Source organism: Asterias rubens, chromosome 16, assembly GCF_902459465.1.
Source record: "Asterias rubens chromosome 16, eAstRub1.3, whole genome shotgun sequence".
NCBI lineage: Eukaryota > Metazoa > Echinodermata > Asteroidea > Forcipulatida > Asteriidae > Asterias > Asterias rubens.
This window is the reverse complement of record NC_047077.1, coordinates 253,883-269,098: the sequence shown is the minus strand read 5'-3', so window position 1 is coordinate 269,098 and position 15,216 is coordinate 253,883. Positions and strand designations below refer to the sequence as shown.

At 39.1% G+C, this 15,216-nt stretch overlaps 1 protein-coding gene across 1 annotated transcript in view; it reads left to right on the top strand.

Annotated features, from left to right (window-relative positions):
* LOC117300669 overlaps nucleotides 1-15,216 on the top strand; it is a 56,378-nt gene that overhangs the window by 23,507 nt on the left and 17,655 nt on the right. Inside the window, exons 9-21 of the mRNA XM_033784381.1 lie at nucleotides 760-805; nucleotides 1,967-2,138; nucleotides 3,047-3,318; nucleotides 5,500-5,633; nucleotides 6,248-6,401; nucleotides 7,048-7,383; nucleotides 8,164-8,535; nucleotides 9,163-9,288; nucleotides 10,638-10,994; nucleotides 11,693-11,815; nucleotides 11,996-12,099; nucleotides 13,268-13,332; nucleotides 14,274-14,470. Coding sequence (XP_033640272.1) covers nucleotides 760-805; nucleotides 1,967-2,138; nucleotides 3,047-3,318; nucleotides 5,500-5,633; nucleotides 6,248-6,401; nucleotides 7,048-7,383; nucleotides 8,164-8,535; nucleotides 9,163-9,288; nucleotides 10,638-10,994; nucleotides 11,693-11,815; nucleotides 11,996-12,099; nucleotides 13,268-13,332; nucleotides 14,274-14,470 — 2,458 coding nt within the window. The remainder of the gene's footprint in view (nucleotides 1-759; nucleotides 806-1,966; nucleotides 2,139-3,046; nucleotides 3,319-5,499; nucleotides 5,634-6,247; nucleotides 6,402-7,047; nucleotides 7,384-8,163; nucleotides 8,536-9,162; nucleotides 9,289-10,637; nucleotides 10,995-11,692; nucleotides 11,816-11,995; nucleotides 12,100-13,267; nucleotides 13,333-14,273; nucleotides 14,471-15,216) is intronic.

Below are 15,216 nucleotides of genomic sequence, written 5' to 3'. Positions count from 1 at the left end.
CCCACAACTGCTGCCCCGACAACTGCTGCACCGACAACCGCTTTGCAAGCAACTGCAGCACCTTCAACTACAGTGCCCATCCCTCCCGAGTCGACAACCGAAGAGGACGTTATATCTACCACCACCACTGAGGCATCAACGACATCATCAGAGGTAAAGACGCACATCAGTGTTTAAGTGTTCTTGTCCGCACCAAACCAATAAATCTTTCTTTAACCAGAGTAGCATGAACATCTGACGTCACACTTCGAGGCTTGTGAATTACGCAAGAGAGTGGTTTCAAGCCTAGGTCATTTCCTTAATCACCTTTGACCTACAAACATCACCACTGGCCAGTCAAAACGTCCAATGACACCATGTAACCTTTAAACCATGTAAAATATGCCAGCCTTTTTGTTCTCAAAGTTACCAATTTTGTGCACAGGCTTTAAGTATATAGTGTTGCTTAAAAAGTTTCTGCTAAGCAAACATAAACAGGGTACCAGTCACAATTCAAACATGTGACATGGTGTTTTTACTGGTAGGCTTTTTCTGGTATTAAAGCATGCTTTTCTTGTGCTTAGCTATTTTTTTGTTTTGCTGCTGAAATATGTAGTAGATCTAAGCTCTAAGCAAATATGTAGTAGCTCCAAGAGTCCAGAATGCTAGCTTGTATTACTAGTATTCAACTTAAGTAAAACAATGTTTTGTAGTAAATTGGTTCAGCATTTAATGCTAATTTCCTTAAATTTGTTATTTTAAATCGTGCTTGTTTTGTAGGTGGATAAGCCCACAACTCTCTCACCATCAACAACACCACAACCAGGTAAATGCAACACACTGTATCCTTCCATTTGAATTTGTGATGTGTTTAAATAAAAAACTTGTTGCACAAAGTTATGTGCTTTCAGAACCTTTCAGAATGATTTCAATTGATAGTTAACCCTTTGGTGCACAGATTAAATTTTACAAAAGCCAAAAAAAGTACATGTTCAACTATTTTTGTTCTTCCTCAACCCCTGTTGAACATCAAACTAAACAAAAGCTCAACACTCACTCTAAACAATCAAATGAGGGTGGTAGATAAAGTCCAGTTTGACGTGTTTGGTGGTCGCTACCGCCATGTGCACCAAAGGGTTAAAGGCATTAGACATGTTGTCAATGGGAGACTTTCTGGGACGATAGAGGGCAGCAGACTTACCGGGTAAATCCATTGTTCTCAGAATTATGCGCATGTTCAGAACTACGTAAACAATGGAAATTTACCCGGTATGTCTGCTGCCACCTAGCGTTGGAAAGTCTCCTATTGCTAAAGACCAGTATTCTCACTTGGCATCTAAAAGCACATAAATTTGTGCACATGTCCAGGTTTTTTTTCAAACATGTCTTGTAACTTCGATTGAGCTCAAATTTTGACAGATTTGATATTTTATGCATATGTTGGGATACACAGAGTAATATTCTTTGACAAAAGACCAACTGTGTCCAGTGCCTTTAATACAAAAAATTAGTTTAAAGCACTGGACACAATTGGTAATTACTCTAAATAATTATTAACATAAAACCTTACTTGATCACATGTAATGGAGGGCTGTTGATGGTATAAAACATTGTGAGAAACGGCTCCCTCTGAAGTACAATGTAATGTTTGAGAAAGAAGTAATTTCTCACTAAAAAATTTGAATTTGATTTTGAGGTCTCAAAATCGAGCTTCTGAAAGTACATGTACACAACTTGCCCAACAAGGGCATTTTTCCCCCATTATTATTTTGCAACTTTGACGACCAATTAAGCTCAAATTTTCACAGGTTTGTTATTTTATACATATGTTGAGATAAACCAAGTGAGAAGACTGGTCTTTGACACTTACCAATAGCATCCAGTGTCTTTAATTTACAATACATGGAGATAATCTGTAATACAAACATGCACAGCTTTATACAAATTATTGATATCATCTTGGGCTTTGTTTTTCTGTGATTGACAGCAATGTTGAATCCTCCAGAGTGTGGGATATCAAGCAGGTCAGCACCCAGCACACCAGTTACACCAGGTGGTACCTGGCCATGGCATGGATCAGTCAATTTCCGTACCGGTCATGCATGCGGTTGTACACTCATAGGAGAGCAATGGGCAGTCACGTCCGCTGGTTGCATTGGGTAAGAATCTGATTTGTATATATTTGGTTTGCAGTAACACCATGTGAGACCAATTCAAGAACTGACTCCGCGGTAGTGCAGTTAATTACGATCCTATAAGCTAAAGTAGTAGTCCAAGCCAATTTTCTATACCTTCCCCCCGGGTAGTAGTTAAAAGGCATGACAGTTCTTTTCAGAACTGAGAAGTCTCCCGAACATCCAATAAATCTACTCTGCGGTAGTAGAATAAAGAAAGACGGTTCTCTAAGAACAAACTCTGCTTGGCAAGTAGATACACACATGGTGTTACCGCAAACCAAATATATATTGATACCTCACCATGCAATGCCGCAATTCCTATATACCATGTGTGTATCTACTTGCCAGGTAGAGTTTGTTTTTAGAGAACTGTCTTTCTAAGTTCTTCTACCGGGGAGTAGATTTATCGGATTGTTTGCGAGACTTCTGATTCAAATAAAGAGAATCTTTTTCAAATACTGAATGCAGGAGTGGATTTTTGGACTATTCCATTTCAGGAGGTGAAAACCGAGTGACATAAACAAGACCAGATTTCGTGCAGTGAGTTTATTCTGTGACCATGCACGTATTTAGTACATTCAATTTTTTTATACGCAGGATAAGCTTGCTAGGAGCCTTGCATGTCTGTCTGTTTCTTTGTCTGTCAGTTTTTTTTACAAGGTTCTGCTTATCAAAACAGCCCATACTCTATTTATTACATTTATCCTGCTTACTTTTACTTAATGTTATTTTTGCTTTACTCCGTAGTACATGTATTGTCAGTATGAAAATAATGTGTATTTGAATTGAATGGAATACACTGTACATGGTCCTTGTAATTTTTAGGAATACATGGAAAATCAGACGACAATATTTCAATTTCAAATATTTTTGATGTTTGTTTTTTACAGAGATGGTGGAACGTTATCCTCCCTTGTATTTGGTGACATCACAAGTTCTTACAGCCAATCAAGTGTCCATGTTGAGCGAACGGTTGAAACGATTCGCATACATCCTGGGTACAACCGTGTGACGTTAGATAATGACATAGCATTCCTGAAGCTAGCTGAACCTGTGATAGTCAGTAACGATGTCCGGCCAGTTTGTTTCCAACAAGATCAACAAACGGGGACGCCAGAGAATTATAAGAATTGTTACATCGCTGGATGGGGTACACTGGGAGGTGAGTGTTCAAAATTTATCATGCTCTGAAAGGCAAAGTAGGCCATTAGCCCTATAGAGGACTCTTTCTCTGTACACAGGAACAGAGTCCTAACTATTGAGGCCCGTTTCTGGGGCGGAAAAATTTTACAGCTTCATAACTTAAACAAGCCACTAATTTCAACAGATTCACATTCCATGGCGGCATATATTTTTCTGCGGTGGGTTTTGGTCCTCATATATTCCTCACAAATCCGTAATTTTTGTGAAATAATGCAGCTTCCAACAGTAAAGAATTCCCGTTTCGATCGTTTTCTCACAGTGTTGTCTGTTGTCGTGCGTACGCGTATACATTCGCGTGCGAGACGCATGATCCAAGCTTAGACGCATGAATTCTTGGTCACCGTATCTTGACTGCACAGCGTTAACACGCAACACAATTCAAAATTTGTGCGTCTTGCGTACACACGGCAGACCGTGAGGGTTACGAACAAAAATGGGAATTCCCTAACGTTGGGAGCTGCATTATTTCTTGAAAATGACGGATTTGTGAAGAATAACTTACGATCAAAACCCACCGCAGAAAAACATATGCTGCCACAGAATGTGAATCTGTTGAAATTGGTGCTTTCTTGCAGGTAAGATTTGAGTTATGAAGCTGTGAAAATTTTCCGCCCCAGAAATGTACCCTGATGTCCAGGACGTCACTGTAGTACGAAACGAAAGTGTAAGGCCGCCAGGGCTAAGTAGTCCATGTACTTATTTAATAGATGTTAAATTTACATCTGGGATATAGAATATTCGTTTTGGTTTTACCCATATACACTGATGTGTGTTAGAACTTTATAACATAGGATTCGAACTGCCTCTCGGTGGTCTAGTTAGTTTGACACTTGTCTAAAATTGCAAAGGATGAGGGTTTGAATCCCACTCGAGTTTTAAGCCTGTGAGTTTTGTTCACAAAGCCCGGGAAAGTACTGAGTATACAGTGCTAACACACATCGGTGTGAATGGGTAACAACCAAAATGAATAGGCCAATACCACGTGGATTTTTCAACCGTTTGATTGTTTTACCCTATATATACATGTATGTTGATGTGTACAACAAAACTAGTTTGTGAAAACTTTGTTTTTTGAGATATCGTCGACTGTCTGGAGCAGGTATGTTCATGCAGGAAGAATAATTTGTAATTGGAATACACAATCTGAGCTGTTAATCTCGAGGTTATTTATATTAGTGATAAACAAAAAGTGCTTGGAATACAAGATCTGCAAAGATTTACTCAGTATTTATCTTAAAAAGATGTTAAATTTGCATCGGGGATATAATATTTATTTTGGTTTTACCCATATATACATGTAGGCCTACACCAATGTACTAGTGCTGGGCGAATAGTGAAATTTTGTTATTCGGATACCGCTGGCCAACTATCCGAAATTAACCGGATATTCGAATAGTTTTTTCGCCGCTAGAGGGCGCTATTAAAACAAATTAAATAAAAACAAATTATTAAAAAAAAAAAGTTTGCCGCTAGAGGGCGCTGTTCGTTTGTTAATGAGATCTTATGGGCGGATTGATATTAGTTTTAGACAGTGTCACTCGGTTCATTCATAAAAATAACCGGATCTAATTTAAAGATGGCGATTTGCTTGACTATACGTGAAGGAAAACTTTCGTAGTCTTTGAACAAATTACTTCAGAAATGTCATTGTTTTAACTCTTCATGGAGGTGAGCAAAGTTAAATACTTAATTTATGCTGTTTTATGCTGTCTTAATAGAAGTTTCATAAGGATTCAGAAAAAACATTCCTATCAGTTGTCGCGCGACGTCCGCGGATATTCGGATATTAAAGAATATCCGGTTACTTGGTTGTAATTACAGAACTATCTGGTTTATAAATAGCTATTCGCGCCCTATGCGGATATCCGGTTAAAAAAAGGCATTCTCGGTTACGGATAGGAAAACCTATTCGCCATTAACCGGATATTTGAATAATTCGCCCAGGCCTACAATGTACATGTTAGCACTGTATACTCTGTACATTCCCCGAGTTCAGTGAACTAAAATCACAGGCATATTAATACTCAATCGACCTTTGCAATTCTAGAGCAGAGTCTCACCAACTAGACCACAGAGATTGCCAGGTATTGTGAACATTTATATGAATATTGATGAATGAATTGTAATTGTTTAATGACAGGTAATTTGAATGAGGACCTGATGACATCACCTGTTCTCAGTGTTACTGATGGTATATGTCCAGGTTCCACACTATCCATCAATCTGATGGACAAGTTCATCTGTGCACAGTTCACCGCTCCTAATGCATGTCTTGTAAGTACAGATGTTTTAAATCATAGTAATAATAATAATAATAATAATAATAATAATAATAATAATAATAATAATAATAATAATAATAATAATAATAATAATAATAATAATAATAATAATAATAATAATAATAATAATAATAATAATAATAATAATAATAATAATAATATAATAGTAGTAGTCGTTGGCAGATGTCTGTCGCGGACGACAATGTCATGTTTAGATGCATCCATCAATGACATCTTCCTCTCCTCATCTTGTTGTCAGTTTGTTGGTGATCACGTCTCATCCCATCATACAGCATATTTGTTCCTGCAAGATATGTGGAGCTACGTTTTTAGTATGAGACTTTCATCTTATAGCACCATGTTTCATCTTATAGCACCTTGTAATGGGTTTGCAAGGTGCTGTGGCACAATATGCTGCCAATCAAACCAGGAACACTGGGGTGAACTCGTTCTGTTACGATAAGTGCACTGGGTTCTTTTATGTGCTTTACACAACACACAAGACCAACAGCTTTTCGTCTCATCATAATAATAATAATAATATAACAAAAATATGAAAAATTGGTCTCACTACAACCCTGTATTTGACTTATTTTTCTTGTGTAGGGTGATAGTGGAGCTGGATTAATGTGTCAGAATGAGACGACCAATGCGTGGAGTCTTGTTGGTATCTTAGATGCAACATCTACTGATTGCTCCGAGGGTACATTCACTAAGGTGGCTGGTTACTATGACATCGCTTCTTCCATCATTGATACAGGTATAAGAGTGTGGGTTTGAATTCCGGTCATTACACTTGTGTACTATTCTTCTCTCTACGCAGGGGTATAAATGGGTGCCTGCAAGGAGCGTACAGGTTGATAATGTGTATGAAAAAGCCACTGGAGTGACACTGCAGTTCAGGGCTGTATAATCCCTAGGGAGCTGAGACATATTAAAAAGGAATGTTAATTGCCTAATGTCCAGGGCACTAATGTAAACAATCATTGAGACGTTATTGTGCAGGACTGGAATTTGGGAGGAAAGATCACCAGACCATAGGGCTTGTACATGTAGCTCAAAATTCAGGCTACTTTAAGCAAGGTACAAGGTTTGGACAATTTCAAACTCGCACCGTATGTTATATTTCTGAACTACTTCAAGTTTACACTCCGTCAAGGAATCTTCGATCGAGTTCCAAGCTTCTCCTCATTGAACCCAAGTCTCAACACTCCGTGGGTGACAGGTCTTTTTCTTCAGCTGTGCCGTGCATCTGGAACTCTCTACCACTTAATTTTGTTGTGTCTGTTTTTATTTGTTTACTTTGTTTTGTTTGTTTGAGTTTGAGAATTGTGCTTTATAATGGAGGAGTGACTGTCTTTTCAAATCTTTTACCATTTCTTCCTACTTTGTTTTTCATGTTATAGGTTCGGAGATTCCCTGTGAGACTATCAAAGTCCCACAATGCACCTCTGTCTTATCCTACTCAACAACACACCCAACGAGCCAATCAGCAATCATGTCTCATATGGCTACAGCTGAGTCGTCTGGTCTCCTGTCTTGTCACAGCCAAGCTAGTGTTGTGTTATGTGCTGCTTTGATGCCTGAGTGCCAAGCAGATGGCACCGGTCTAACCGTATGTCAGGCGATGTGTTTTGAGGTGTCTACTGCCTGTACTGCTTTGTTCGAGCAATTATCATTAGCACTTGATTGTAGATCGTATCCACTGAGCCTCGATGCATCGTCAGTCTTATGTCAAACAGGTGAGAATAAGCTAGCCTTAAATGGAAGGTCATCACTCTTAAAATTAATGGCAGTCAAATTGTTAGAAGCCTACAGCAGCTTTTGATTGTATAAATTGTTTGGAGAAACTTTTCACTTTGAAGCAGTGTGGTTATGTAAGACTATATAAGTTTGTATGCCCATAATTTGAATTTGAGATGCGTTCAAGCTAAGCTTAATTCCTACACATGGAGTTTTCTTCCTACGAGGTCATATTCACCTCGGATTTACGGCGATACCTCAAAAACGCTACAACCTTTTGATATGAAATTTCCAGATGTTAGTATTTATTGTGTACATCTACATTTATATAGGACTAAAACAATTGAATAGTTCAAAACACCAAAGGTATACTTTGCCTTTGAGTCTGTGATTTGTATGGATTTTTCTTGGATGGCATTTCATTGCAAAGCACTGGGCCCAATTTCAAAGAGCTGCTTAAAGAACCCAGTTAAATTCATCTGTTAATTTTGTTACCGATTTCCTTATATATTTTTTACAGTTAAAATGGTTAACAGTTTAAACAAGAAATTTGGAGACTGTGCATTTTTCATTGCTGGTCCCCGTAGCTGGAACTCTGTAGAGCAGTTTAAGGGACTCTTAAAAACACATCTGTTCTATTTCACCATCAATATTGTACTTAGGTTTTGGTTGCATTCTTCGGAAAAGGAGCTTTATAAATATGGTCGGTATTATTGTTATTATTATTAAACATTCCAATCGTAATTCCTATTTAATCTTTTGCCAAATCTGATTTATAGGAGAAGATTATTCCTGTGGAAACCGCGGCTTAACGCTTCCAGCTCTGTATGACTACACGACTCTATCCTCTCCAAACTTCCCCAACCTCTACCCCGGTCTAGACGACTGCGTCTGGATCGTCTCAACCCCGCATAACACTCACATCATCATCAAATTCCTGACTGTGAAGATTGAAGGTTGTTGTGATACCTTAACCATCGGTGAAGGAAACGATGAGAGGAACAGAGCGTCAACGCTAGCTGCTGTGTTTGGCAAGACTGCACCTAAGCCGTTAGTGATTGAAAGCAGTAGTATGTGGCTACGTTTCCAATCAGACAGTTCAGAACAATTGAGGGGTTTCCAAGCTGAGGTGCAGGCAATTGGTACAACAGGTAGGAAGTAATAAATAATAAAAACAAATTGTATTCTTTATCCTGGATTCAAAAATCTATAAAATCATTAATACCCTCTGCTAACACATAGGATTGGAATTGCCTCTAGCCACTGGGCTAGCTCAGTGGTCTAGGGGTAGACATCTGCTTTAGCATGGCACAGGTTTAGGGTTTGAATTCTACCCGAGTAATATGCCTGTGGTTTTATTTTACAGATGTTGGGGCAAGTACCGAGTGTACAGTGCTTTATTCACAGTGTAAAAATAAATCGCATTCACTCTCCTCGATAAAAAAACTGACTTCTATTAATTAACAGTTCTTATATAGTGCAATTCCAAAGGTGATCATTGCGCTTCACATACAAAAAAGAACATTGTCAGCTATACTAGAATAAATGTGTTGTGAGACTTCGCTTGAAAGCATCAACTGTTTGTGAGGCTCTTATGGATGGTCTGTGGTAACTGGTTCTAGAGATTTGGCTCCAACAAACTGGACGATCCATCAATTGCCTATCCGTTTCTTACTCTTTGGCATGATAAGACGAATAATGTACTGGACTGGGTGGCAATGCAATCTGTAGTGTATTAATATTGCCTCATTGTTCACTTTTATTTGTCTGTTCTATAGGATTAGCGAGTTATTGTTCACAGAACTCCGTCTCAAGATGCTCTGATGGTACTTCTTGCATTCCGTTCCGATGGCGTTGTGATGACGTCATGGATTGTCCACAAGGCGAAGATGAAGATTGTCAAAGTAAGTCTTCAGATTCTAATCCGCAAACTTGCTGTACTGGAGTGTTTTATAGATTATAACTGGATAACAAATATTTTAAGTCTGGTTTTTGTCAACATATTGCTTGTTTGTTGGCAAAACTATCAAGAAAGATACACAAAAAGTCCCCTGTAAAAGTTTCAGCTGAATACAGACTCTACCTGGGCCCAATTTCATGGCTCTGCTTACCGCCGAATTCTGCGCTTATGATCACGATTCCCCGCTTATGCGCAAGCTCCGAATTTCTGCGCTAGCCTTGAAAGCGTCGAATGCCTAATAAAGTGGAGTACGCACGCGCAGAAGCCAAAATTCGCCGCTAACCCGTGAAATACGCTTGCCGTCATTCCTTAAGTGCCGATTCTGTGCTTACGGTAAGCAGAGCCATGAAATTGGGCCCCGTTGAGAAAACAGCAAAGAAACTGCTTGCCTCGAAACAATTCATGGCACCAACAGCAATTGCAGTGGTGCCCTGTGCTATTGCTGTTGGGCCCTTTGCAAAGTTCCCGTACAATTTTACATTTTCTTCCTAGGAGCTCCCCTTAGCAGAGAGAAATTGCTGTTCCCCTTCCAGAGCGAAGTTCAAAGCCTGAAACTGTCATAGTATTCTCACTTGAACAAAGAATTCCTCCATGTTTATAGTGAGGTGACAGTGGGTACCAACCGCATCTCTGGTTGCAGCAGTCACAGACAGACACCAACCCTCAGAAATCTGAGAAATGATTCATACATGAATCATTTCTCAGACTCAACTAATTGAATTGATTTTTAGTCAACTTAGGCAGTTCAGACGAAATAATTTTGCAGGATGCTTTACATGTATACTACCATTACCATTTTTGTTTCTAGAAATTTATATTATACTTAACTGCGAGTGTTATTATTGATAATATGCAAAAGCACTCACAATTATAATTCAACGAATTTCATACATCAAATAGTATTATAGTTTACTCGTTGCCTTGGATCGGACGAGTTGATCTTTGGAAAGCGTTTAAAACCTTTTTTGTTATAAAATGCATATGGTTAGAAAAAATGTTTCAAAAGTAGAATATAACGATCCACACAAATATGTCTCAAAATTGCACTGTCAAAATTAACGGTTATTTTGTGGAGTCAAAATTTTGTCAGTTGGCAAAGTTCTAAAACTGTGCAATTTCAGGGATATTCGTGTTGATCATTATTCTACTTTTAAAACATCTTTCTATCCGTATTCATTTTATAACAAATGGTGTCAAACGCTTTTCCAAAGACTATCTCGTCCGATCCAAGGCAATGGGTCCCTTTAAGGTGAATTTGACATTGAACATCAAGAGTTTTTGTTTTTTGTTCAGTCCTTCATGAAGAAATCACCCTCGGAGTTGATGGCAGCCAGCAGATCTTATCACCAAGGTATTCCACAGGTAGCTACATTTCCAACTCCAACGCCACTTGGGTCATCCATTCCCAACCGGGCAGGAAGCTTCTAATCAACTTTGACACATTCAGCACTGAGTTAGACTTTGATATATTCTCAGTTGGGGATGGTGGGACCCCGAATGATCTTAGCACCCTGTTCTTTGTTTGGTCTGGGAAGTTGATGCCTCCAGTCGTTGTTTCCAATAGTAACCACATGTGGATCTCGTTTGAATCTGACGGCACTATCGACACGGGAGGGTTCGATTTCACCGTCTTCGATGTTGACAACACTGGTAAGTTTCAAGACTGCCAGAAGGGAATTATTGTGTTGTGTAGAGATTTGGGTAATTTTGTTCGTGTATTTTTAAGATTGGGGGCCCAATTTCATAGAGCTGCTTAAAGGCACTGGACATCATCAGTAACTGTCAAATACCAGTATCTCACTTGATGTATCCCAATGCATAAAATAACAAACTTGTGAACATTTAACAAAAATGGTCATCAAAGCTGCAAGAGAATAATGAACAGAAAAAACCCTTTGTTGTATGAAGTTTGTGTGCTTTCAGATGCATAATTAAAAGCTTCAGCTGAAGTCTTTTAATATTTGATTGCGAAATTACATCTTTCTTAGAAACTATGCTACTTCAGAGGAAGCCGTTTCTCACAATGTTTAATACTATCAACAGCTCTCCATTGCTCGTTACTAAGTAATTTTTTATGCTAGCGATTATTTTGAGTAATTACCAATTTTGCTTAAAGGAAAAGTTGCCTTAGATCGTTCGAGTTGGTCTTTTGCATACTTTTGTTATTCTTGGCTACTTTTTCTGCTATAGGCCGAGTCACACTGCAGCGAAAATGATATTGATAACGGCGCAAAGAGAACGCATTATATTGGTTGAATTGCTTCACGCCGAATTTGCCCAGGCTTACTCAACCAATCGAGGCTGTGCATATTTATGAATGGTTTTCTTGATGTATATTCCATTTGTAGTGACTTTTGACTGCGATGCTGACCAGTTTGACTGTGGCCATCTGGTTTGTGTTCCTGATATCTGGCAATGTGATGGAGTACCTCGCTGTGCTGACTGGTCTGATGAAGCTAATTGTGTCGAAAGTAAGTTTATTGATTTTATTTTGTGCCCTCTGCAAAATGAAAGTGGCTCTGCTGTCAAATGAAATTCCAGGCCTGTAATTGTAGGAAAATGAGCAATTTTAACTTCTTTTTTTTTCGTCATTGCAGAATTTTTTTTCTTCACATTTTTCCATAAAACCCTTTTGTTTCTTCCCCTGACAGTAACGGCTTCAGGGTCAATGACCCTTTTGACCCTGTTCACCTCTGACCTTGGGAATCTGACCTCACCAGAGTCTGTCCAACTGAGCACTCGGTTCGTCAATTCGGTAAGTTTTGGATATTCCTTTTTCTTTTAAAGGAATGTTACAGAATTGGTAAGAAACAAAATTCGTGAAGATCACAGATTTACATAAAACTCACACGGTCTAAATGATAATGATGGTGGAAAACATCCCTTAAAATATTTGCTTGGGGTTAATTTGATTATTTGTCGTTTTTGCTACCATGTCATGCTAAAGGTGTATTAATCGGTTTGTCAATATTCCCTCGTGACCCAGATGGCTGATAGATCTCAAACTTCTACAGATTGGTCAGTCTATGGTGGATTACATAAAGTGCTGACAATAGCAGCAACTGTTTTTTTTAGCAAAACCAATTGTGTCATGTTCCTTTAAACTATTGCTCCAGGGTTGTGTATGGTTCCAATCAACCCATTGTCACCAGAGCCCAGTTTCATAGAACTGCTTAGACACAAAAATTATGCTAACTATATTCTGGTTACCAACCAAACTACCATGTTACGTGTACAACTTATAACTGGTATCCTGCTTATCGCTGCTCAGCAGACAATTGGTAGGCAATATTTCTGTTTAAAGGGGTGGATACGTTTGGTAATTACTCCTGAAATGTAGGAAACTCCCTGTGCATTTTAGTTCAATATCTCCTCAATACCGCGTCATTTTTCCTTTTTCCTGCACGGAGAAAACTGCTCCGAAACACTTCCACTGCAGTGAGTTCAGTTATTCTAGGGAAAACCTACACAGTCAGGTAGGGACTGAAACCTGATCCATGCAGTACCCCCCCCCCCCCCTCCCCCCCCCCCCCCCCCCCGGCATGACTCAACCCAGGGTCCTAGAGGCAGAGGGCATGGAATAATACCACTATGCCCCCCCCCCCCAATAAAATAGATAAATCAATTAATTGTTTTGGTGCTCTGGATAAACACAGATCTGTAAAGGCCGAGTCACACTGCAGCGATAATGAAACTAATAACGATCACGATGCAAAGAGAACACATTCAATTGGTTGAATTGCTCCACGCAGAATTCGCACAAGCTCATTCAACCAATATAATGCGTTCTCTCTGCGTTGTTTTGGTTACCGTTGCAGTGTGACTCAGCCTATAGTGAATTTAACCGTATAGAAATAAATTAAGCATTAACCTAAATATTATAGATTTTCTTTATATTTCTGTTATTTGTTTGATGGTTTCAGATGGATCCAGTCTTAAGTAATGGTCTTGGTACGACGTATGTTTCTACAACTGTTGATGCTTTCAGGTAAGATTTCCATTCAGGCAGAATGAGCCAGATTTCTGATTGCGGGAGGGTGCTCTCATACAATTTAGTATCTTGATCATGGAGAAAATTGTATCACTTCCCGGGGGGTTTATTCATACATACCCAAAACGGTTACTAATGTTTGGAAAGGAAGAGCGAAATCATATAGCCTGCAGAGGAATTTTGTAAATAAGGTAGACAGTGTAACCACTAAGACAGTTTGGATTGTTTTTTTCCCCCAGGACATGGGTGTTAGTGTATGTTGAGGCCTTGAGACAAACGGAAAACGTAAAAACTGGTACACACTCACAATGTTTCAAATGGTTTAGGCGCAATCACTAGAAAGTGAAGAGTACTTTTATGAGACCTTTATGGAGGGGAGTTATTGTTTTAAAGGCAGTGGACACTATTGGTAATTACTCAAAATAATTATTAGCATAAAACCTTTCTTGGTGACGAGTAATGGGGAGAGGTTGGTGGTATAAAACATTGTGAGAAACGGCTCCCTCTGAAGTGCCATAGTTTTTGAGAAAGAAGTAATTTTCCACGAACTTGATTTCAAGACCTTGAGGTCTCGAAATCAACCATCTAAACGCACACAACTACGAGTGACAAGGGTGTTTTTTTTCTTTAATTATTATCTCGCAAGTTTGTTGACCGATTGAGCTCAAATTTTCACAGGTTTGTTATTTTATGCAACTGTGAAGGCTAGTCTTTGACAATTACCAATAGTGTCCACTGCCTTTAAATGAAATTGTTGACTAAAAAGAGAGGAAAGGGCGGTGGATGTAGATGGAGCTGAGATGGTTTAAGGAGTTAATTAAACGGCCCAGTGACATGGGGTAATGATATTGGAGCGCTTTGAGAAGCTCTTCAGATGTGAAAAGCGCTGTATAAAAACCGACTATTATTATTGTTATTGTTTTTATTGATTGTCATAGGTCCTCTACTGATCCCGTCGCACGTACAGCTGCAGACACTGCGGTAGACTTCACCGTCAAGTTGAATCGATACCCATCCACTGCACAAACTCCTGGTGAGGTACAAACTCTCATTGATAACACACTAACCACTGAAGTACAAGATGGCAGCTTGGGTTTCCTCCAGGTCAACTCAACCTCCATTGTGATTCATATGGGTAAGGAACTTAATTTTTTTTCATTGTGTGTTTGTTGCTTTTGTTTTTTTGCAAAACACAGTTAATGGCCTGACGTTTCGACACTAGCAGAGTCTTTCTTGAAGGCTGTTGTTTTCACTGTAAATTTTGTCGGATTGTGTTTATGTGTTTACATGTAGGCATTTGAATACATTCACTTCTAAATTATGTAGTTATCAATGAAAACAATTAGGCCTGAACGTCAAGGTTTTAAAAAACAGCTACACTTCTGGCGTTGTTAGATGTGCCAAAATTACAAAATTGTGGGACTCTCCTATATCCAAGGTCATATCCCATACCCCTAAGACTTGTGTCATCTATACCCTCATCAGTCACCGCTTGGTTCCCTCGTTCCCTGTGCTTGTCAACAAACTCATTCAGGTTAGTGAGCGCACACTCCCTACCCACTCTAACCCCCTACCCCTTAGACTTGGGTCATCTACACCCTCAGTCACTCTAGGTTCCCTCTCCTGATTCAGGTTAGTGAGCGCACACTCCCTACCCACTCACTGTGGGTTTCAGTTTAGTCTTTAAAGGGAAGGTACACATTTGGTAATTGTCAAAGACCAGTCTTCTCACTTGAAGTATCCCATCATAAGCATAAAATAACAAGCCTGTGAACATTTTGGCTCAATCGGTAATCAAAGTTGCGAGAAAATTATGAAAGAAAAAACGCCCCTGAATTTGTGTGCTTTCAGATAAGTATAAAAGACTTCTAGCTGAAGTCT